The 24831-nt window shown below is 40.4% G+C and overlaps 1 protein-coding gene across 1 annotated transcript in view; it reads right to left on the bottom strand.

The window, feature by feature from the left end:
• The window catches only part of CYP2J2 (cytochrome P450 family 2 subfamily J member 2), a 35926-nt gene extending 11881 nt beyond the window's left edge, over positions 1 to 24045 (bottom strand). Inside the window, exons 1-7 of the mRNA XM_082685250.1 lie at positions 23737 to 24045; positions 12426 to 12588; positions 9614 to 9763; positions 9050 to 9210; positions 6372 to 6548; positions 4245 to 4386; positions 1281 to 1468 (exon numbers count right to left, since the gene is read on the bottom strand). Of these exons, the coding sequence (XP_082541376.1) occupies positions 1281 to 1468; positions 4245 to 4386; positions 6372 to 6548; positions 9050 to 9210; positions 9614 to 9763; positions 12426 to 12588; positions 23737 to 23946 (1191 nt within the window). The 5' untranslated portion in view covers positions 23947 to 24045. The remainder of the gene's footprint in view (positions 1 to 1280; positions 1469 to 4244; positions 4387 to 6371; positions 6549 to 9049; positions 9211 to 9613; positions 9764 to 12425; positions 12589 to 23736) is intronic.
• Between the last annotated feature and the right edge of the window lie 786 nt (positions 24046 to 24831).

Below are 24831 nucleotides of genomic sequence, written 5' to 3' on the forward strand. Positions count from 1 at the left end.
TCTCTGACCTTGGCGGCAGCAGCTTCTTGCTAGACGCGTCTCCAAAGGCAAGAGAAACAAAAGCAAAAATGCTTTATGGAGACTTTACCAAGATCAAAAGCTTTGCCCAGCAAAGAAGACAGTCAACAAAACTGAAAGGCAACCTGCCAAATGGGAGAAGATATTTGCAAATGTCTTATCAGATAAAGGGCTAGTATCTAAAATCTACAAAGAATTTATCAAACTCAACAGCCAAAGAACAAATAATCCAATCAAGAGATGCACAGAAGACCTGAACAGACCTTTCTCCAAAGAAGACATACAAATGGCCAATAGACACATGAAAAAATGTTCAACATCACTGGGCATCAGGGAAATACAGATCAAAACCACAATGAGATACAACCTCACACCAGTCAGAGTGGCTAAAATGAATAACTCAGGAAACCAGATGTTGGTGAGGATACAGAGAAAGGGGGACCCTCCTACACTGTTGGTGGGAATGCAAGCTGGTGCAGCCACTCTGGAAAACTATGAAAATTCCTCAAAAAGCTGAAAATAGAGCTACCCTACAGCCCAGCAATTGTACTACCTGGTGTTTATCCAAAGGATACAAACCTAGTGATTTGAAAGGGCACATGCACCCCAATGTTTATAGCAACAATGTTCGTAATAGCCAAAATATGGAAAGAGCCCAGATGTCAATAGATGAGTGGATAAAGGTGTGGTATATATAAACAATGGAATATTAGCTATCAAAAAGAATGGCATTTTGCCATTTGCAGCAACATGGATGGAACTGATGGTGTAAATGGTCTCAAATGTCCTTTCATTCTTCAATATTCTATAACCCCATGATTATGAGGCAAAATTTTCCAAGCCTGGAAGGTCCCTAGTGCTGTGAGAAACTCCACCCTGGCAAAGCAAAGGGCCACACGACAAAGTCTGACGGAGAATTGCTGCTTGCTGATCCGCACAAAGATCCATAATGCACTTCACATGGTTAAAAAACAAAAAAACTGAGACATCCCACAGCAAAGAAAAGCCAGTCTTTGCCTAATCATACTTGACCATGGAATCCCCCTTCCCCTCAGGTATTGAGCATACAGCTTAATACCTGTTAATGTCTAGTTGAATTAACGTTCCAAAGACCACACATAGGGAAAAAAAGCCAGTATTATCTCCGGTGTAACACAGCACTCTTCTCATGTAAGCGATTCCCTAGGACAAGGGTATGGGTCACAGTTTCTACCATTTAAAAAGATGGGCTTGAGGATCTGAGGCCGGGAGTCCCTGGTTACCTTGGGCAGGTAGTATCCAGCAAGCGTGGTATCGTCTGTCACTTCCCTGGGCACGTTCAGGGGGATGATGTTTGCCATTCTCTGTACCTCGTGGATGACAGCGTTGGTGTAGGGCATGGCCTCTCGAGTGGCTAAGCTGGGCAGCTGTGACTGACCAATCACCCTGTCGATCTCAGCTTGGACTTTTTCTGGAAAAGAAAGTTTTTTATTCTATTATTCCACAACCTTCCTTAAGCCTGATTAAGCTGAAGAACGGAATAATCAGGATTAAAATGACTAAAAAAAAAAAAAAGAAAGAAAGAAAGAAAAAAGGCTAAAACTATAGCAGGCATTATAGACTCTGGTTTTTCAGGAGATATTTCAGAGTGAAAAGTGGGCCTGGATTTAGATATATCTGGTTGCAAAGTCTTGCTCTGCAGCATTACTGCTGCAAGTTACTGAAACTCTTTGAGCCTCTGTTTTCTCTTCTTAGTGAGGATGATCTACATTCCTCTTAAGGAGATCTTGAGATTTACATGAACTAGTTTAGGTGAGCACCCAGCAAGTCAAAGAAAATGCTAACTGTGCCCCAATATACCTTTTTTCCCTCTTTTTTTCTTTTTCTACAATAGTAGAGATTTTAGCAGGACTCCTGGTTGCCCAGCTATAGACTACATTTCCCAGATTCCCTTGTGACTAAGTGTGACCACATGACTATGTTCTGGTCAACAGACTCTATGTAAAAGGGATGTTTAATACTTAAAACATATCCTTAAAGGAAGGGTATGCATTTCCTTCTTCCCTTCTTCCCTACTTCTTCGAGGAAAGGCAGCCCTTGAGGTGAGCCATCTTTGAGAGTGTAAACAAGGGCATCATTCTAGATACAACAGAGCAACATGCTGAGAGGACCTTAGAGCCCAGAGGGCTCTGCAGAGTCCAGCTCAGGCTTTTTTACTTTAGAGAGAAATAAAGTGAATTTCTTTCTCACTGGCCATTTAAAACATTTTTAAACTTGTGGTAAAACATATGTGACATAAAATTTACCATATTAACCATATTTGAGCATACAGCTTAAAGATTTTATATATATATATATATACTCATATGTGTGTGTATATATATATAAACACACAATGTTGGTTGCACAATGTGATTTTATATATATATATATAAAATGTATATTTTATAATATACATATATTATAATATACAATATATTTTAAAATATATTTTAAAATATACATTTTATATATATACTATATATAAAATATACATATAATATATATTATATATGAAATATTATATATGTGTGTGTGTGTGTGTGTGTGTATATATATATGTATATATATATATATATATATATAAAATCACATTGTGCAACCAATCTCCAGAATTTTTATCTGGAGAAACTGAAACTGTACATCCATTAAACAATAACTTCTCATTTTCTCCTATCCTGAAGCCCTTGGAAACCACCATTCTACTTTCTGTTTCTATGTATTTGGCCACTCTAGAAACCTCATGTAAATGGAACTATCAGTATATGTCTTTTTGTGACTGTATTCTTTAACTTAGCATAATGTCCTGAAGGTTCATCCCTGTTAGAGCATGTGTCAGAATTTCCTTCCTGTTTAAGACTGAATAGTTTTGTTTATCCAGTCTTCCATTGATGGACACTTGGGTTGCTTCTGTCTTTTAGTTGTGGTGAATAAAGTTGCTATGAAGATGGGTATAAACATCCATCATTTTAAACTATTGTTATTTTAGAGACCTTATTACAGAAGCCAAATCTATAACCTAATGAGGTAGCTTTTCAGCTTTTTAGAAAATATAATTCATAGTTCTAAAAGCATTTTACATCATGACTAAAGGCACATAAATACAAATATACACACATGTGAAACATACTTCTATGTAGAATTATGGAAAGAAATAGTTTCATGAACAAATTTATCCTTACTACATGGGAAGTACTCTGATCTTTTCTATTCTATTTTTATTTTAGGAAAAAATGTTGGTCTTGGTCTACTAAATTGATTTTATGTCCCATTAACAAACTGTTACCCACAGTTTGAAAAACTGTATCCTAATATCCAGTCTCTCCTATGCTCAAACTGTTCTGGGTCCTAGAGGAAAAAAAAAAAAAGAAGAAGAAGATTGCAACCATCACTGCTTTGAATGGACAATAGTCTTTGGGGAAGATACATGAATAATGTGCAATCAGCACAGCAGTGGAGGCATATTATGGCATCTCTAGAGGAAGAAAATAATCCTAATAATCCTAAAGTCATCTTTAAAGGAAGTAGTTTCCTACATGCATGAGGGAACATCTTAGAGGAGGTTGTATTTGAGCAGATTTCTTCAAGCTCCATCTGGAGATTTGCCATATAGAGAAACTGTGGAACTACATAAGTGGTAAAGGGAAGAGCAGTCCTGATGGCAGAGGCATAAATAAGGACAGTGCAAAACAAAACAAAACAAAAAAAAACCCAAACCCCAAAACCAAAACAAAACAAAAACTAAAAAACAACCATGTAATTTAGTGAGACCACCATGCAGGGTGGGTGGAGCTGAGGCTGGACAGACAGAAGGAGGCACATCAGAGGGTGTGATATGCCAGACTAAGGAGTTTGAACATTATCCACAGGGAAACAGAATACATTACTTACAAGGACGGAAGGCTGTAACCAGATTTCATGTAAGAATGTCAGTCTTTTCCTGGGACTCACCACAATGTCAATTGACTCCATTGACTCCCCTCTAGACTCTGGGTTTTCTTGAGGGCAGGGACTTTGTTATATTGCTGTGATGTGAACCCATCCGAATCCAACAGAAAAACTGAAGAAGGTACCCGTTTTCAAGTATCACCTCATGATTGTCCTAGCTTTTCATTCTACCATGCTATCTTCTAGCCCCAGCTAGGGGGAAGTATGCTCCAAGAGGTACCATTCTGTCCGGGCCCAGGGACACTCCCTGACATGCTCACCTTGGATTTCTGGGTTGAGGGCCAAGTAAAGCAGACCCCAGCGCAGTGTGGTTGAAGTTGTCTCGGTTCCAGCGAAGAAGAGGTCCAGGGTGCTATAGATGAGATTTTCTTCATGGAAACTTGATGTAGCATTGTCCCTGTTCTAGAAAGCACAATGTTTATTGGTTTATTCAGTTGGTTCTTGGTTGCTACAATACACAGGGGCTTCACCCTAGGGTGAGAACATGAAAGAAAAGATCCCTCTTGGCCAGCTCAAGAGGTAGAGGCTTATTATGCAATATCACTAGCATCCTCCTGCCCCAAGTGCTGGAAGCTTTTGTTGGCTTTGGTGGATGAAAATCAAGATAACTTTTTCGTTTATGCCTATAATTTGGGAGAATCTATTAGTACAGTGGAAAGAGAAACAGCTTAATAGAAAGACAGACCTGGATTCCAATATTAGCTATATTGTTGTGAACTATCTGCATGACTGAGGGCAAGTCAATCTCTATGCACCTCAGTTTCCTGTTTCAAAAAAGAGTAATGAAATACACGTGCCCTTTAAGATGGCATTATGAATTACATGAGATATAAAGAGCACGTAACAAATACTCAACACATGCTTGTACTGATACCAGGAAGAATAAACTGAGCTCCTCTTATGTAAAACAATTCTCATATTTCCCTATTAATCTCTTCCTTTCTAGGTGAAACCAAGAAAGCTTGATTCCATCAACCTCACAGCCCTCCATCATCTTTGTCACCTTCCCCTGGAAGCTTCAATCTGTCAACCGACCTCTCAATGTGTGGCCCCATACCTGAACAACATATAGAAAGGAAAGTCTCCTCATCTGGGGAGAGATCAGTGCTTCTACTAATGTTATCCAATATGGTGAAATAAAAGAGGAGGTGGATAGAAATCCACCAATCTATCAACGCCAAGAGGAGGCTCAACTAAGCTAATGAGTGAAAGATTATGACACTGATGCCTGGATGTTCACTGACCACAGGGTTTACTGTGCTGAAGGCAGTCCCCCCAATGTGGCTTTTCCCTGCGTCTTTCCTATAATATTGGAAAGTGAGTGGTAGGAAGATCAGGGAGGAAGGCAAAAGTCCCACCCGGGCCCTGAGCTTGAACTCTGGCATTCAGCTTAGCTCTTCTTGTGTTCTGCGCTGGGGGCTAAGGGAAGGGACAGTCAACTGGGCACAGGTCCAGCTAAAAATGAAAGAGTCCTTTGAAGATTATTTGTTAGTTTTCCTTTTATATATAGCTCCTTCAGATATGGGCAAAGCATGGAGAACAGAAGATGAACAGGTAGTATTTGGGCATCCTCAAGGCCTCAACCCAAATATTGTTCAACCCCTATCTTTATTTCTACTTACCTTGTCAATCCTAAGTAAATGCTGCTCTTATACTCTATGAAAGGCTGCCTCTATATTGACTGCCCCATGGTAAATTAAGTAATGACCCACAGAGGTAACCATATCCTAATCTCTGAAACCTGTGGATGTTACCTTATATGGCAAAAGGGACTTTGTGGTTACGATTAATATATTTTTTTAAAGATTTTATTTATTCATTTGACAGAGAAAGATCACAAGTAGGCAGAGAGGGAGAAGCAGACTTCCTGCTGAGAGGAGAGTCTGATTCGGGGCTCAATGCCACAACCCTGAGATCATGACCTAAGCTGAAGACAAAGGCTTAACCCACTGAGCCACCCAGGTGGCCCATAAGTTAAGATTCTTGATGCAGGACGATTATTATGGATAATTCAAAGTAATTACAAGAGTCTTTATAAGAAAGAGGCAAGGGGGTCATAAAGATAAGATGTAAGAATGATAGCAGAGAAGAGGCTACATACTGGCTTTGAAGATAGACAAAGTGGCTGTAAATCAAGGCAGCCTCTAGAAGGAAAAGTCAAGGAGACAGATTCTTTCTTAGAGCCTCCGGAAGGAACCAGCCCTGCCAACACCTTGATTCGAGCCCAGTGAAACTGCTTTCAGATTTTTGACCTCCAGAACTGAAAGAGAATAGATCTGTGTTGTTCGGAAACCCCAGGTTTGTGGTAATTTGTTATAGCAGCAATGGGAGACTAGTATACCCCCATTTGTTCTTTAAGAACAAAGAAACAAGTTTGGTTCCCTCACCTTTTCTATTTCCTTGAGGTAAGCGTCAATAAAATCTCTTGGTTCAGCAGGATTCCAGTCTCTCCTGTGGGTTTCAGTCATATGAGCAATGAACAATTTCAGTTTCTCCCAGTTGCTAAAGAGTGTTTGATGAGGTCCAGGAAGAAAATTCATAATCCATGGAAAAAGATTGTAGAGCTAATTGAGAAAAACAAAACACTCATAGAGACAATCTGATGCCCATTTTTTAAGACAAAATAATTGATCATCTCTGTCTTTCATTTATTTGCTCTTAAAATTTGGGTCACCTTAACTCTTCTCTCTCATTCTCTTCTCACCTGCTGGCAAAGCATTTCAGCACTCCATCCGAAGTGTATCCACATCCCGCTGCCCCAGCGATATTGTCCCCTAGTACCAATCACCAGCATTTCTTACGTGGGTGCTGTGACAGCCTCCATCAGCTTCACCGATTCCATTCTTAACCCACTCCCCACAGAGCTCCCAGAGGCATCGTTTAATAGTTCAATCAGATCATTTTCCTTCTTGGCTCTCAATCCTCAAGTGACTTTCCATGACTCTACATCATTCTCCTGACATAAGCTCTGCATGCACCAGCCAACCCCTCCTTGCCCCACCCCCCACACAACCGTCTCCCCCTTTGCTATCACTCCCTGCCATCTTACTCTCTCTTACTCACTCCAGCGTAGCACCACTGGCCACTGATGCCATCAAGGATGTTCTTGTTTGGGTCTTTGCATTTGCTATTCCTTCCAGCTAGAACGCTCTTCCTCTGAAATCTGTAGAACTCTAGTTCCTCATTTCATTAAAGTGCTGCTCCAAATATCACCACCCTGGAGGGATCTTAAAACCTAATGATCCTATAAGCACCCCTGCTACCCTCTCTCCATTCCCTTATCCTGTTTTATTCTCCTTCATAAGGAGAATTATCACTCATATGTGTGTGTGTGTGTGTGTAGGATAAATATATGTGTTTCATGTGTATGTATTTGCCTGCCCTGCTATGACATAAGCTCCATGTAGGTAAGACATTTTACTGAAAGAAAGCACTTTTAAAAATATTTTCTCTAATAATATCTGGTAGAAAGGAGCATGACAAAATGGAAAGTCACCTAGACTTAAAATGAGACAGATATAGGTCCATTAGCTCTGCTGCTTTTTAACTATAATATTTTGGTGGTGGTAATGATGATGATGATACAATTTGTTGCTCCTTAGTTTAAATAGCTGCCAGTGCGGCCCTGGGATTATTCTGGTGGCTGGATGACACGAGATCCATATAGCACCTAGCACAAAACCAGTGGACCACTATCTGGATTTACTTACACATTCCCAGGTCTGCTTGTATACACCATGATGTGTCATTTCATTTTTAAAGGGTTTTTTCTTTTTTTTTTTAATTAACAGATAAAGTTTATATTTGTCCATCAAGATGCCTGGCCTATTTTGAGACTCCAAGAAATACTTAATAACCTTACCCTACTGCCCCTTCTTACCCTCTCAGGAATTACTTTTCCTTGGGGAACATCAGCTGGGTACCCACTTAACTCTTATGACTTTCTGTCTTAATAGGACTGGAGAACATGGAATTATTGAACTGGGACTGCTGTGATTAGAAATGAGAACAAGGAATTCAAAATAGCTTTGACAATAATAATAGCTCACATTCATTGCATACTTCAAATGTGTCAGGAATCACGCTGCTAACTGCTAACTGCTAAAAGCTAACTGCTTTATTGGTTTTGAAGCGATGGGTCCATAAAGCTCCAGGCAAAGATATTTTTCAGGAATAAATAAAAATAAATCCACTTTTAGGTACTAGAGAGGTGGCCTTAACAGGGCCACTTTTCCCGTAGAAGTCTCTTCCAAATCCAGGAAAGTGGTTGAGAGACCAAGAAGCTGAGCAGTTTCTGACAGACTCACAGACCCAGAGGGACAAAATGGAGAGCCGGGTCCGCCAAGGAAAGGGTGATGTTTGAACCCCAAAGGTCTATATGGAATGAGAAGATTGATAATGTCAAGTGTGGATGGGCAGGTAAGTAGTATAACTGCTTTTGAAACCTTTAGACATCTTTTACGTCCAGGTATAAATTCAAGAGAAATGAGTGGGCATGTCCCCATGAACAACGGTACAAGAATGTTCACGGCAGCTATTCATAACATCCCCAAACTGGAAACAACCCAAATGTTCATCAATAGAGAATAGAGCAACAAACAGTGGCATATTCATACCATGAAATACTATTCAGAATTTTAAAAAGAAAAGAGCAACTGACACAGATAATCTGCAAACAACCTGCTGAGGGAGAAGCCAAGCACAGAAGAGTACTTCTGGGGCCAGCAGAGTGGCTGGGTTAGGGAGGGACATGGAGGGGCGGGACCCAAAGGCAGTGGCAATATCCTGCTTTTAGATAAAATGACATGGATGTATAGGTATATAACATGGACATTTTATTCTTTGCATGCATGTTAGAAATGTTCTTTGTATATAGTCAATATCCAATAATATTATCAAAAAACACTAAAGTCAACAGATTGATTTCAAATAAGTTTGAGTTGAAGTCAATTATAAAAGGTGATAACTTTAGCTTAAACCAAAAGATGATATTTAGTTGGAACCCATCTGTGTCTGACATCAGCTCCAGTATTCTTGTCCAAGATGCAGAAAGAGAACCCCTTACCTGGCATCTCATTGATGCCTCCAGACACGTGACCTCATCCAGCAACCTCAGCAATTCCTGAAACTGTTCATCCTCATACTCAAAGCGCTTCCCAAAGGTGATGGAGCAAATAATATTGGAAACTGCATTGTTCATCTTGAAGTGAGGGTTGAAAGGCTGTCCTGGAGGTGGAAGAAGAGATGAATCCTTTGATTCGCTTGTTTCTGTTTTCTACTGAGAGTCTGCTCTTCATGACATTTAAGATACTGAGTATAGATTTGCCTGTGAAGTTCTGACCACAGCCCCCTACACAGGGTCTGACATACAGCGAGAACTCGGTCAATACCTGGGAAGTCATACTAACGACCAGCGTTTAAAATCAGGCATGTGTTTAATACCAGTCTTCTTGTGCGTAACCCTAGAGCTCCGTGAAGGCAGGTTCATGATTGGTTGGTCACTGTAATATTCTCAGTGCCTAGCATGGTGCTGTGCACAAGGTAGGTACTTAGGCACTTAGTAAGTATCTGTTCAGTGAGTGAATGAATGAGTCACAATCTCTTGCATCTGTCCTAGGAAACAACTCACCATTCTCTTCTTCTATTGCCTGGATGAGGTAATGGGCTTCCTCCTGAATGCGTTCCTCTAAGCTTTTTCTTCCTAGACCAAAGTTTCTTAGTGTTGCCAAGGTAAACCTTCTTTGCTCCTTCCATGTTTGGCTATTGGACATGATCAATCCTGGAAATGAAAAAGCCAACATTATGATATTCTGTTATGTAAATATATGGCAAATGGTATGGGACTATGTATTGGTGGGAAGACGAAAGGCATTAAGCCACTTGAAAACTATTCAGGGAAATAATCCCAAACTAGTGTATATAGTGGCTAGCCTCATTGCTGCTAGTGCAGAGACCTGAGTGTTTTTACTGCATTATGTAAGTTAGCACTTAACAGAAACTTTATGAGATGGGTATAACCCTTACTTTGCAGGGTCAGAATAACCAGCTGAAGAGGCATTTCAGGTCTGCTGGATTCCAAAGTCCATGCTTTGATGACTGGTCACATAAATATACTGAAATATTTGTTTTATGTTACATCCTAAGAATGCACTCATGGATAAGGTAAAATACACACTCATAAGGAGGCAAGGCTTTCCAAGAACATCTTATCTAAACTGGACCTTGAAAGATAAGGAATGACTCAAGAAAGCAAGGAAGAGTGACTATTCCATGCAGAAAGAATAGCACACGGAAAGGTAAAGGAAAAAAAATCTTGTTATATTCAAAAATTCATTTGTTTTACGACACAGATAAGGCCACCCTCCTTTCTTTTCTTCACCTCCAGAGAATACTCCAACTCCTCTGAGTGCCTGACTTTGGCCTCCACAATCTGCATGAGATAGCCATCTTTGTCAAATCCAGGGGAACTTTTCAACCTTACTTTTCTTGACCTTTCAGCAGTATGAGGACTTTTCCCCTGAAGCCTTCCCTTCCAGGTGCTCAGGGTAGCACACCCTACAGATTTTCCTCCTTTCCATATCTATTGCTAGCTCATCCTCTTCTATCAAATTTTGAAATGATGGAGTTCTTCAAGATAAGCTATAAAGCCTCTTCTCTTCTTCCCCAAAACCCCACGCCAATCTCATCAACTCCTAAATTTTTAAATAGCATCTATTGATAGTGAATATTTATTTCTGTCCCTGAGCTCCAAACATACACCACTGTTTGACTGGCTTAGACTACATAAACGCCTTTCAAACAGCATATCCATGATGTTCTCCATGCAACTCCACACCCAAGCTAAACATCTGTCCTACTCCAAATATTCCTCCTCTCTATTATCTACCCACTTGGTGTCTACATCACCTCATTCAGCTTTCCATCTCCATTTAGGTCATCATATCTTATTGGATTTACCCCCCTGGATACCTCAAATTCATGAATCTTCACTGCTACTAACCTGGTCTAATCTACTCTATTGTCATTTATTGCCATCTCCCTAGTCTACACTGCGATCTTTTCTAACCTAAAATCCTACCATAGTCTCTTGCTCCCTGTATGCCATTTTCTACGGGGCAAACTTTGTAAGATTTTGTACAACATAAATATGGTGATTCCTTCATCTACTTAAAACCAAGAATTTCCATTTTTATTAGCATAAAACCCAACACACTTAACAAGAACTTGTGTGAACAATTCCTGGCCAACCTCAAGAGGTTCATCTTCCTTCCATTATCTCCATTTAATCCCTGCACTTGCCACACTGGCTACCTTTTACTACCTCAAGTTCACTGATCTTCTTCCCACCTCAAGAACTTTTTCTATTCTAGTCTATATGCCTGATTGCCTCTTCATTTTGTTAACTTGATTGTCATTTATCTACATTAGCTTTCCTTGAATCCAAGGACTAGTTTAGATGCCACTAATAAATGCATCCTGTACATATCTTAATAAGACTGATGCTTTAAGTTATGAGAGCGAATTGATGCAGTCTTTCTGAATAGAATGTAAGTTACCTAAGGACACAGATTTTATCTGCACTACTAACTGTTGTGTTGGTAGTGCCTGTAGGTAGTGCCTGGTAGTGTTGGAAGATTAACTATATGAAAAAGGAATTGGGAAGCAACTGAAAGAAATGGTGCTTTGGTAGAGTAATAGATTTGAGTTATCCATTTAGATTTTTAAATATTTTGCATTTATTATTTTTTAAAATGCATTTTCTAAGAAATAATTACTGAAAGTAACTTAAGAAATAACACAAAAACTTGAATATATATAGCCAATAAAGAAACTCAAAAAACATTTAATTTATTTTCTATTTTGGGGGGGGTTTACAGAGATTTTATTCATTCATTCATTCATTTATTATGTTCAGTTAGCCAACATACAGTAGTGTTTATATCTATTAATGACAATTTTAAGTATTCTTGCCAACGTGTTCTAACACAGAATGGAAGGCTTAAGATGCTGTAACAGCACTAACAAGAAAGCACTGAACCAGAAGCAAGAAGAGGGACTTACATAAGCATCAGAAGGAAGCAGAGCTGCATCGATTTGCCTAGGGGAAGAGATTGGAGCAGGAAGCAGAAAGAGATAACGAAAATGCATTGCCTCTTTCTCTGCCATCACTGAGTAATGCAGTTACTTGTTCATCAGTATTTCCAGAGTGAGTTCAGGCAGGAGACCCAGCTTCTTCTAAATCCCTGACAGAACCTGCCAGGTTCTCTAAGAGGTGCCTTCAGTAGAGAATTGTGGGCATCCAGCATCCAGCGTTCTTTAATGTCCGAAATTTTATAAAGGGCCTGCTCCATGAGAGTGTTGGAGAATTATGGCCACAGAGGCATCTTTAACAGATCATAGACTATTGAACACAGCCACCTTACATTGGTTAAGAAACTTACCATTGCTCTTAAAGATACGTCTTCGGACAGGAGTCACAGGGCGGTTCACAAAGATTTGGTTCTGGTCGACAAGGACTTCTTTGATCAAGTGTAATCCAGTTACGACAACTACAGGTAAGTCACCAAGCTGCATGCTAAAAATGTTTCCATATTTCTTCACAAACTGAAAAATAGTCACAACTGAATATGTACATGTCTGTGTGTCCGGGAATGGAGGGGGTTTGTGTAGCTGGGGAAGATCTTGTACTGAGGAGAGTCTATGTGTACCTTGGCATGATGGGAACATTTCTTCTCTGTTTCCCTTTCTCCTCCTCTCTACTAGAGTTGGATTGGATTCACTATAGGATGTGTATGTTCTTTATAAATATTTATTCATATATTCAACCTACACAACTTGAGTGAGCATCCACCACTCTCCTAAGAACAAGGCATGAAGATGTAACTATAATAAAACAAACAAGGTCTCTAACCCAGGAGCATCTTAGCTTAGAGTCTAGTGAGGGGAGATAATTCAGAACACGTGACAGGCCAAAGAAGGCTGATATTATTAATGTAAGTCTGGAGTTGCAATCATGGACTTTTTAGTAAATCGTAAGTGTTGAAGTAGAAGACAATATCCCTTTCCTCAACTTGAAAATTCAAGTCTTAGCTGGGACCAACTATGCAGAAAAGCACTCTAGTTCCTGACTAATGTGGGCACCTTAGCTTTATGGTTCATTAGCTGTGGGCTCTTGGGAAAGTTGTTTCACTTTTCTTTTTTCTTTTGAGCTTCAGCTACAGAAAGGAAAAAATAAAACAAAACAAACTCCCTCAAAGAGTTTGGTGAGGAAGAATGAAAGCAACTGTGTGAAAGGCACTTGGTTTTCTGGTACCTGGCGCACAGCTGCCTGAGTCTCTGAGGAATGACTGGGCTCATGGCAACAGAGAGGACGAGAGCACATGGGTGATGTGCTGGAGGAAGGCACATAGACACAGGGTGCCATGTGAGGCCCTTTTCACTGTTTGTTTTATTTAATCTTAAAACCACCCTCTGGCATTAATCTTCCTTGTCTTTCAGAAAAGGAAAAAGAGTCCTAGCCCAAGTAATGTCACCAAGGTAACAAAGCTGTTGGGTGGTGGAGGGAATTTGTCAGGCATTATGTAAGATTTGCTTCTCAAGCCTGAGAAGGCACCAGACCCTTAGAGTTTAGTGGGAGGAAGAGAGTGGGAGGAAGAGAACGGAAGAGTGTGTGGTGTGTCACAAGTATGCACAAAGACGCAGGTATGTGCAAGTGAGCTGGATGAGAGTGAATGGCTACTAATCAAGGTATTTCCTGACTTGTTCCTTCAAGAGATGACTCTCAGTAGACCCTACCCCTGCCTCTCGTTCTCACGTGCACTGTGCCCATAATCTTGCTGATCACTTTACAGGAGGTAAATGTGTAACACACTGGGCACCTGAGAACATTGTAGTGTAGAGCATGCTGCCCAATGTACAACAATCACCAAGTCACTACCCAAACGAGAGAGCAACAGAACAAAAGAGATTAAAAATACGATTCAGGAGGCTAAAATAGGCTTAATATCAGAAAGGAAGATAGAAAAGAGAAAAGAATTCACCCAGGAACTATAAAAGGTGAACGAAAGTAATAGGAGACAGGAAATTTAAGACAAATGGTCAAAATTCCAAATGTGGGATTAAGTACTTACATAATAAGGTGGAACAAAATAAATTTTTAGAATGAAGAAAAATTAGAAGGGAGGGTTAGTGAGATAACAGCTTGAACCCTGATACCCACGAGGCAGACAACTGGGAAGATTCCACTTCTTCTAAGTTCTTAAACTCAAAAACCCACAGAACAAAGACACAAAGGAAAAGAAAAAGAGTAAAAGTGTAGCAATTCTCATTTCCCAGGCAGGAGAAGAGAAGGTCAACTCCTTCCAAATATGACCTGCCCTGAGCAGTGTGTGTGTGTATGTGCACACACACGTGTGTGCACACGCACATGTGTGCACAAATGCACATACCATTCTAATAGACAAAACAATGCATGCTGTTTCTATATGTTACTAAGGTTTAACACCTTTTCCCCAATATATGCATTATTTTTTAAAAAGATTGTTTATCTCTTCTAACCATTTTTTAATTGGGAAGTTCAGCTTTTTTACTCACTGATTGGTAGAAGCTCTAGTAAAAAGTTACAAATAGGAATATTTTTATTTTATTACACAGGAGTTTGGAGAGATATATACCAAATCTTATAGAGCAGCTACTCAGCATGTTTGGGTATGTGGTGGGGGCTGGGTTGGCATAAGGAGGGGCAAGATTCTCTCCCTCTCACTAAATTGTATTCTTAAATATTTTCTTAATGTGTTTGTAGTCCTTTTGTTTATTTTTATTTTTTAAAGATTTTATTTATTTATTTGTCAGAGAGAGAGAGAGAGAGTGAGCATAAGCTGGGGGGAGTGGCAGGGAGAGGGAGAAACAGGCTCCCGCTGAGCAAGAAGTTCCATGCATTAGTTTATCCCAGGACTGTGGGATAATGACCTGAGCAGAAGGCGGACGCTTAACCCACTAAACCACCTAGCCATCCCTGTATTGCTTTTATAGTTCAGTATTTCTATCTGATAAAGAAAAATAATGAAAGAGAGAAAGAAGAAAAGAAAAACAGACCTAAGGAAATAAGGAATAAAGCATCATTAACGATGGGTTCCTACTCTATTCTGAGTCACAGAATCCTTTGAAAATCTAGTGTTGATATCCAGGATCTATAAAGAACGCCTCAAACTCAACACACACAAAACAGACAATTATATAAAAAAATGGGCAGAAGATATGAACAGACACTTCTCCAATGAAGACATACAAATGGCTATCAGACTCATGAAAAAATGTTCGTCATCACTAGCCATCAGGGAGATTCAAATTAAAACCACACTGAGATACCACCTTACACCAGTTAGAATGGCTAACTTCCTGTTAGCAAGACAGGAAACAACATGTGTTGGAGAGGATGTGGAGAAAGGGGAACCCTCTTACACTGTTGGTGGGAATGCAAGTTGGTGCAGCCACTTTGGAGAACAGTGTGGAGATTCCTCAAGAAATTAAAAATAGAGTTTCCCTACGACCCTGCAATTGCACTATTGGGTATTTACCCCAAAGATACAGATGTTGTGAAAAGAAGGGCCATCTGTACCCCAATGTTTATAGCAGCAATGGCCACGGTTGCCAAACTGTGGAAAGGACCAAGATGCCCTTCAACGGATGAATGGATAAAAAAGATGTGGTCCATATACACTATGGAGTATTATGCCTCCATCAGAAAGGATGAATCCCCAACTTTTGTGGCAACATGGACGGGACTGGAAGAGATTATGCTGAATGAAATAAGTCAAGCAGAGAGTCAATTATTATATGGTTTCACTTATTTGTGGAGCGTAACAAATAGCATGGAGGACAAGGGGAGATGGAGAGGAGAAAGTAGTTGAGGGAAACTGGAAGGGGAGGTGAACCATGAGAGACTATGGACTCTGAAAAACAATCTGACGGTTTTGAAGGGGAGGGGGGTGGGGGGTTGGGGGAACCAGGTGGTGGGTATTAGAGAGGGAACAGATTGCATGGAACACTGGGTGTGGTGCAAAAACAATGAATACTATTATGCTGAAAAGAAATAAAATTTTTTTTAAAAAATCTAGTATATGTCATGGATCTGCTCTTATATTAAAGAAGCTCCACAGTCTAAAGGAGCACACAGGACTATAATCAGTTCTTTTTACTATTCTGTACAATAAGTCATTCAATGGGGCCAAGTTAGGAAACACATAGGGGGACCAGGCGCCAGGACAGGTTCCTGGGAAAAGAAAGGAGATAGAAGACAAGGCTCTTCGTTTGAGTAAGGAGATAGGGGACAAAGCTGGCAAGGCGATCTGAGCTAGATGGAGGAGGCCCTTCATGCCAGCTGAAATAGCTTAAGTCCTGTTTGTAACTGAAACTCTGGAGATGTTTGAATAGGAGACACAATAGAATTCTGTATTTAAGGGCTTGGATTGTGAAGTCCTACAAATGTTTGAATCCAATTGTGAGTTTCTGTGTGATTTAGGGGCAAGTTATCTGACTTCTCTGTGTCTCAGTTTCCAAATCCATAAAATGGAGGTTATAGCAGGATTAGCCATAATACTAATATCAATAATCAACTTCTGTATTGTTACTGATATATTTGGGAGTATATTTTAGCAAAGGGACTCTGGTAAGGTACTGACAAAGCAATGAAGGGGAAGAGGCCAGAGAGTGGGATAATGGAGCCCATCCAGTGAGGAGGCCAGAGAAGGTATGCCTGCTATGCAACACAGTGGCTTTCCTTTAATTTCTTGCTATCTATTTTTTTAAAAAAGGGAAGAGTGGTATAGCTACAGAAATAAGCATCAACTGCTTGGCACTCTGACAACAAACTGATGTTCATGGGGTTATGTGATTTTTTTTTAACCATCCTAGAAAGCATTTTCAGTTTTCAGAAAAGGAGGCACAGAGATTTAGCACTGGGGGAATAAAGTTTGGGCTCTTTCTAACTCTTTCTTTAGTTTTCATCTTTAAATGGAAGGATGAATATATTCTCCCTTCTTCTGAGTGATGGCACTCCCTAAGAATTAAGGAGCCACATGACTTCCCAATCAAGAATCACATTACCCGGGACGCCTGGGTGGCTCAGTTGGTTAAGCAGCTGCCTTCGGCTCAGGTCATGATCCCAGCGTCCTGGGATTGAGTCCCACATCGGGCTCCTTGCTCTGCAGGGAGCCTGCTTCTCCCTCTGCCTCTGCCTTCCACTCTGTCTGCCTGTGCTCGCTCTCTCTCTCTCTCTCTCTCTGACAAATAAATAAATAAAATCTTAAAAAAAAAAAAAAAAGAATCACATTACCCAGCTTCTCCAGGTGTAGACAATGGTACAGGAGTAGTGGTGATGGAGAACACATATCCCCCTTCTGGGTCTCAGCCTTAAATGAAAGCTGCTTGCTCACCACCTTCCTTACTTCCCTTTCTACAGAGCAGAACTCAGATACAAAGGGGTTTCAGGACCAGAGCTACAACGTAGAAGGAACTGGAGTTTTTGGATGACCTTGAGATATAAAGCAGCCTCTCGCTCCTTGACTTCCTGCCTACATCTGAAATCATTTGTGGAATAAAAGTAAGTCCCTTTTTTACATTTTTTATACATCTTTTTTTACATTACTGTATTTTTAGGCCTCTGTTATAAACAGCTTAATGTGTATCTTAACTAATTCATTTATCCACCTTATCTACCATTCTCCCACCTTAGTCCAGTTTTCTCTTATTTTGATAAATGCTCATCTAATAGGTCATATAGCTATGATAGAGAAAGTTTAGAAAATAGGGGAAATAACACACAAAAAGTTCCCATCATGCCATTTAAACAGGCTAGTTTCCTCACTGTACTGTTGCTATGTTTTAGCTTATGCCACTTCCTCGTGTTTAAAAAAAAAATCTCCTGTCCCCTTAACTCCACATGGCCACTTGCCTGACACGCATTTAAAAGCTCAGCCCAATTTATCCCAACATTCTACAAGAGGTTGTCTCTAGGGCTCCCCACTCTCTGTGATCTCATCTCCTGATACCTCATTTGTTTACCATGAGTCTACATCACACATTTCATCATACACTGTTTTGTGTTGTGGCTGTCCTATGGTAAGTACTTCATAAATGTGGGTTGAATCAATGAATCCATTATCCTCTACCACGAAAAGTCAAGTGGTATAAGTAGAGGATAGGTGTAAGAGTCAAAAAGCCTTGGATTCCAGAGATTTCTCATTTTGCCATTATCTATGCTGAATATCTCAAGCAAAAAGCTTTATTATTTTCAGCCAGTTTCCTCAATGGCAAAATGTACCCACCACAAGAGAATACCTGACTTGTGTGTTTTTTTTGTGTGTGTGTGAAGATTAATGAAAATGAACATCTAAATCCTGCTACAAGACCCAGCAAATCGTTGGGACTTAATGTTTCCAAATTGTTGGAATGTAAAATTCATTGTAACTGAATGAACCATTTGACTCCATTTGTTTTACAACCAAAAATATAAGAAATGGGAACCTATATGGAGTAAAATGTAACAGTCTGACTTGATGAGAAAACACCAGACCATGGATTAGATCCTAGCCTTAGTTTCACTACTAGCCAGTTTTATGACAGGTAAATCATTTACCCTTTCTAATCAGCTCTATCTTAATGGTAAAAAAAGGGCACAGATCAAATTTCCCTTCCAGACAAGATTGAGTAAAAGAATTTCCATTTTACTCCTACTAATCATTACTCTAATTAGCACAGCAAAAATAACTCCAAGAAAGTACTGTTTTCTCTAGCCAAAGTGACAGAAAAAGCTTGTCCAGATAAGACAGAAACCTTTTAACCTTTCTCCGTCCCTATTCTGGAGACAACAGCATGAAAAAAGGTGTGATTCTCCCCCACCCTAATGGGTGCTGCATAAGTGGAAAACATGGATGGGAACTTGTCCTTACCCAACCGATCTTTGTAGTAACGAGGTGATGCCCCTTGCCTGCCCAGTCTGTGAACTAAACTGTAAATTTCACCCCCGAACTAGAGTGGTTAAGAGGAAGAATTCTTATTTCTACACTTTATCTACAGAAATAAGGAGATGTTCCTTCCCCATGGAGCATATATGGATAGATCTCTGAATTCCATCCTCCCTACAGTAAGGAAGAGGCTACCCTACCCAGAACTGGGGGAGGGGGTGGTCTTTTGTCCCCATTCTCATTCTTCCTAGCCTGTACTGATGAGAATGTGGAGATGGAGTCCTCTGTGTGTGGATAACACATAAGAGGGAAAGATTAGAAGTGCTGAAGAGGGTCTGTAATTTAAATTGGCATTTGAGCCACAATCCACAAAAGTGAGCTTCTGACCATAAACAGGTTGACTCTCTATCACAATGGAAGAATTTACATGTCCCAAGTCATATAAAGCACAACATGTCCAGGACATATTCCAGAATTACTCACCTTACCAAGAGCCAAGAAAATCTGTTTGAATGAGTTGATACGAATACTGAGATGACAGTGATGTTGGAATTATAGGAATAAGATTTTAAATCAGCTATAATGTTTCAATAAACAATTACAAATATTCTTTAAAAGTTTAAAAATAATTGGGGGGCACTTCACTGGCTCAGTCTCTTAAGCATCTGACTCTTGATTTCTGCTCAGTTCATGATCTCAGAGTCATGAGATTGAGCCCTCCATCAGGTTCCATGCTCAGCACAGAGTCTGCTTGGGTTCTCCCTCTTTCTCTTTTTCTCTCTCCCCTCCTCTTCTCTTCCTTAATTAAAAAATCTTTAAAAAATAAAAAATTAGGAAATCTTACCAAAGAAGTAAAAGATATATATAAGAACCAAAGGGAAAAATTAAAACTTAAAAATAAAATAACCCAAACAAAAACCTCAATAAAGCAACTCAGCAGCAGAACAGAAATGAGAAAGGAACCAGTGAAACTGAAGACAGATCAATAGACTGTATCCAACCTGAACAACACACAGGAAATAGATTAAAAAGAACAAATCTGACCCTTCGGGACCTATGTTAGAATAAGAAAAGATGTAACATTTGCACCATCACCATCCAAGAGTCCCAGAAAGAGAGGAAAAAGGATATGGAATAAAAAAAAAATTTGAAGAAATAATGACTGAAAACTTCTTGAATTTGCTAAGAGATCAAACTACAGATCTAATAACCCAATAAACTCAAAGAAATCAACACCAGGACATTCCATAATCTAATCTCTGAAAACTAATAGCAAAAAAACTGGGGCATCTGGTTGGCTCAGTCAGTTGAGTGTCCGACTCTTGGTTTCAGCCCACATCAGGATATCTTGGGCATGGTATCAAGCCCCAGGTTGGACTCTGCACTCAGCACAGATCTGCTTCAGATTCTCCCTCTCTCTCACACAAAAGATATAACCTAATAAAATCTTAAAAAAATAAAAGCAAAAAAAATCTTCTTGACATCAGGCAGAGAAAAACAACTTATTACTTTTGGGGACGAGCAATTCAAATCACAGCAATTTTCTCATTTGAAATCACAGAGGCCTGAAAGAAGTGGTACGACATTTTAAAATGTTGAGTGAAAGAAATTGTCAATCTAGAATTCTACGTTAAATGAAAATATACTTCAGAAATGAAGGTGAAATAAAGGCATTTTTAGGTAAAGGAAAGTTAAGAGAAGTTTTTGCCAGCAGACCAGCTCTAGAAGAAGGGCTAAAGAAAGTTCCTCATGTAAAAAGGAAATGATACTGGTAGAAAATTAGGAACTTTGGGAATGAAGGAAGAGCAACATAAAGGGTAAATGATAAATATAATAGACTATTCTCCTCTTGAATTAAAAAAAAAGTGTGTTTAACAGTTAAAAGCAAGTTTATAATATTGTCTGATGTGGTTCTCGATATATATAGAAATAATATTCAAGATAATTATCAAGCAGGGAGAACCAAAGTACCTACTGGTTGTAAGGAATCGATATTATACTTGATGTGGTAAAATGGTAATACTGGTAGATTGTATTAAGCTACATGTGCCTCTTATAATCCTTAGGCAGACACTTAAACACAATCCAGAGATATACTAAAAAGCAGTATAAATAAATTAAGTGGAATTCTTAAAAAAAAGTTGAAGTGACCCACAGGAAGACAGAAAAGGAGTAATATGGGAATAAGAAACGGGAAAAATAGAAAATAAATAACAAAATGGCAGACTTAAGTATTAACTTATCAACAATTACATTAACTATTATGATCTAAATCCACCAATTAAAAGACAGAGATTGGGACACCTGGGTGGCTCAGTCAGATATACATCTGCCTTTAGTTCAGGTCATGATCCCAGGGTACTGAGATGGAGTCTCATATGGGGACTTGCTCAGCAGGGAGTGTGCCTCTCCTTCTGCTTACTGCTTTCTGCTTGTTCTCTCTCTATCTCTCAAATAAGTAAATAAAATCTTAAAAAAATAATTTCCAAATACTTGGAAATTAAACAACATATTTCTTTCTCTTTCCTAAAGAGATTGGTAGAATTTTAAAAAATGGTCCACCTATATACTATCTCATTTCAAATAGAATGATACAAATAGGTTAAAAGTGAAAGAATATAGTACACACCATGCAGATAATCATCAAAGGGCTGGTGTGTCTGTATCATATCAGCAAAAGCCTAGGCAATGAAAATCACCAGGGAGGAGATATATTATACATTATACATATGTTATTATACATAATAACAAAAAAGTCAATTCACCAAGATGATATATTAATTTTAACATGCATCTTCCAAGTAACAGAGATGAAAAATACAAAAAGGAAAAACTACCAGAACTGAATTGAGAAATAAACAAACCTGTAATTATAGTTGGAGACTTCAACATGCCTCTCCTTGTGATTGATAGAATCAATAGGTAAGAGGTCAGGGTATAGAAGGACATAGAAAACCAAACAACAGGATCATCTGATGAGATCGAATTGATACATACAGAATACTCAGCCCAACAGTAGCAGAATACATACATTTTTTTCAAGCATGCATGGGACTGTATGCTGGGTCATAAAACAAACCTTAACAAATTTAAAAGACCTGAAATTATATAGCATATGTCCTTTTACCATAGTGACATCAAACTGGAAATCATTAATAGAAAGCAGGAAAATTTCCAAATACCTGGAAATTAAACAACATATTTCTTTCTCTTTCCTAAAGAGATTTTAAATAATCTCTTCACACAAACTCAGGCTCCATCTCACAACCCTGAGATCAAGAGTCACATACTCGGCTGACTGAGCTGAGCCAGCCAGGCACCCTTAAGCAACATCTACATTTCTTTCTTTCTTTCAATATTTTATTTATTTATTTTAGAGAGAGAGAGAGTGAGAGAGAGCATGAGAGACAGAAGGTCAGAGGGAGAAGCAGATTCCCCATGGAGCTGGGAGCCCAGTGTGGGACTCAATCCTGGGACTCCGGAATCATGACTTGAGTGGAAGGCAGTTGCTTAACCAACTGAGCCACCCAGTTGCCCAACACATTTCTTAAACAAGGGTATAGGTTTAGGAGCCTAGCTTTAAAATTCTGTTACTAATCCTGTCACTTAGTGTTTCCTGTCACTTAGTGTTCCCAATTGGGTGTTTCTCCAAGAAATTGATAAAACCTTCTCCACCTGTATTTGAGTATAGAAACATGTGTTTAAAGTGCCCGGGGTACGTCTAGGAAAGGGGGAACAAATATTTGTTGCGCACCTACTAAAAGCCATGTTTGATCACTGATAGTTTTATTTAACCTTCACAGTCACCTACCTACCACAGTGTTGTCACTCAGCTAGGTAGTGACAGATAACAGAAGTACCTAGCTGAGTGACAAGAAACCAGCTGAGGATTTTTGAGAGAGGGCTGGATGCTGGAGGGAATTTGAAGGAAATCAGAGAGGACAGTTAGGAACCCCTGGTGGGACATGATTATAAAAAGGTTGAAAGAGGCTGAGTTAAGAAGAGTTCCAGGGAGTCTGGGTGGCTCAGTGGGTTAAGCCTCTGCCTTCGTCTCAGGTCATGATCCCAGGGTCCGGGGATCAAGCCCCACATGGAACTCTCTGCCCAGCAGGGAGCTTGCTTCCTCCTCTCTCTGCCTGCTTCTCTGCCTACTTGTGATCTCTCTCTCTGTCAAATAAATACATAAAATCTTAAAAGAGAAGAAGAAGAAGGAGAAGAAGAAGAAGAAGAAGAAGAAGAAGAAGAAGAAAAAGTTCCAAGTGGATCCCTAACTCTGGAAGGCAGTAGGAAGCGCTAAGAATATTTAAGCAGAGGGACACTTTAAAACAAATTACTTTAGTGAGCGCTGATATCAGGGAGAGGAGACGGAAAGGGAGGGGCTAAGTTACTGACAAGTAGTGAGGATTTAGGGAGTCCTGTATCATTTTACACTCAGGAAATACAGCGAAGAAGGTAAGTACCGCTTCCCCAAACCCCCACCCCCACGACAAAAATATTAAAGAGGACAAAGTGATCCTATTATAAACCGGATGTTGCAATAACACTTAACAAGATACACAACCAAATGGGCTAGAGACTGTAACATGTCTGGCCACCCTTAAATAGTAATCAGTGAATAATATTTCACTTCTAGAAAGGACAGGTGAGGAAATCGAGGCTCAAAGCAGGATTTACCAAGGAACCTGCATTCGCTGCACAGCCACCCAGCCTCCCGCCCTCGATCCCCGGGATAGCCCCTGTCCTGCAAGTCAGGGTCCCGGCACAGCCCTGCACCTTCGCCCGCTCCTACCCGCTCAATCGTCAGGTGAGACTGCTCAAAGTCCAGATGGAAGAAGTTGCCCACGAAGGGCAGGGGTAGGGGACCTGGCGGGTAGTTCTTTGGGCGCCGTCTTTTGAGGAAATCCGCAAAGAACAGAAAGGCGACGGCACCCAGCAGGAGGGTGCGGAGGTGGAGCACCGCCCAGACGGTGGCCACCAGGGAGCCCACCGCCCCAAGCATAGCTCTCTCTTCCTCTTGCTCTGCCGAGCTCTGAGCAGGCGACGTCCCTGCGGGTCCCGGCAGCGGAGCTTGCAGGACCGCCTGCTGGCCCCGCCCAACTCGCCCCGCCCAACTCGCCTCTCCCCACCGGCCCCCACTCTGCCCCGCCCCTGGCGCCCTCCCCGCTGCGCCCCGGGTGGGAACTCCGTCCTAGCAGTTCGCCCCACCCGCCGCGTGCAGCGCCCAGAGAGCCTCCCTCTCCCCTCCTTCCTTCCCTGGACCCCAGACCCCACGTCAGCCAGGCTGCCCTCCAGAAGAGGTCTTGGAAAAGGCCAGGCTCGGAGCGTTGCTCTTTTCTGTTGACGAAGCTCGTCTCTGAGACCACGGAGCGCTTCCACATCTCTGAGAGCACCGCAGGCCTTTGAGCTCTGTGTTTTTCAATCACCCTCCCTCATTCCACAGTTGGAATCTTGCCAGGTAAACAGTGATGCTATCAGCAGCACCTGGCATTTCTTGGGCGCCTTAACTAAATGCCAGGCGGCACACTCGCCTCTGTGCATGAATCACTTAATTTTGACAAAAGCAGACAGAAAATGCTCTTCTTAGCTCCATCTTACAGTTGAGGAAACGGATACCTAAATGTTATGTGGCAAATAGGTGGTGAATCAATAAATCCACGGGTCTGCCGCACATCTGAGCAAGATACTGTATTTGTAACTTTTTGAAGATTGAAAAGTGTTACATCAAGCATTGCTTGGGTGGCTCTGTCAGTTAAACCACGCACTCTTGATTTGCCCACAGGTCCTGATCTCAGGGCTGGGTGTAGAGCCTGCCTAAGATTCTCTCCCTCCCTCTTCCTCTGCCCCTGCCCTCAAAAAAACAAACAAACATATAAATAAATAAATG

Source organism: Mustela nivalis (assembly GCF_964662115.1).
Source record: "Mustela nivalis genome assembly, chromosome: 10".
Taxonomy (NCBI): domain Eukaryota; kingdom Metazoa; phylum Chordata; class Mammalia; order Carnivora; family Mustelidae; genus Mustela; species Mustela nivalis.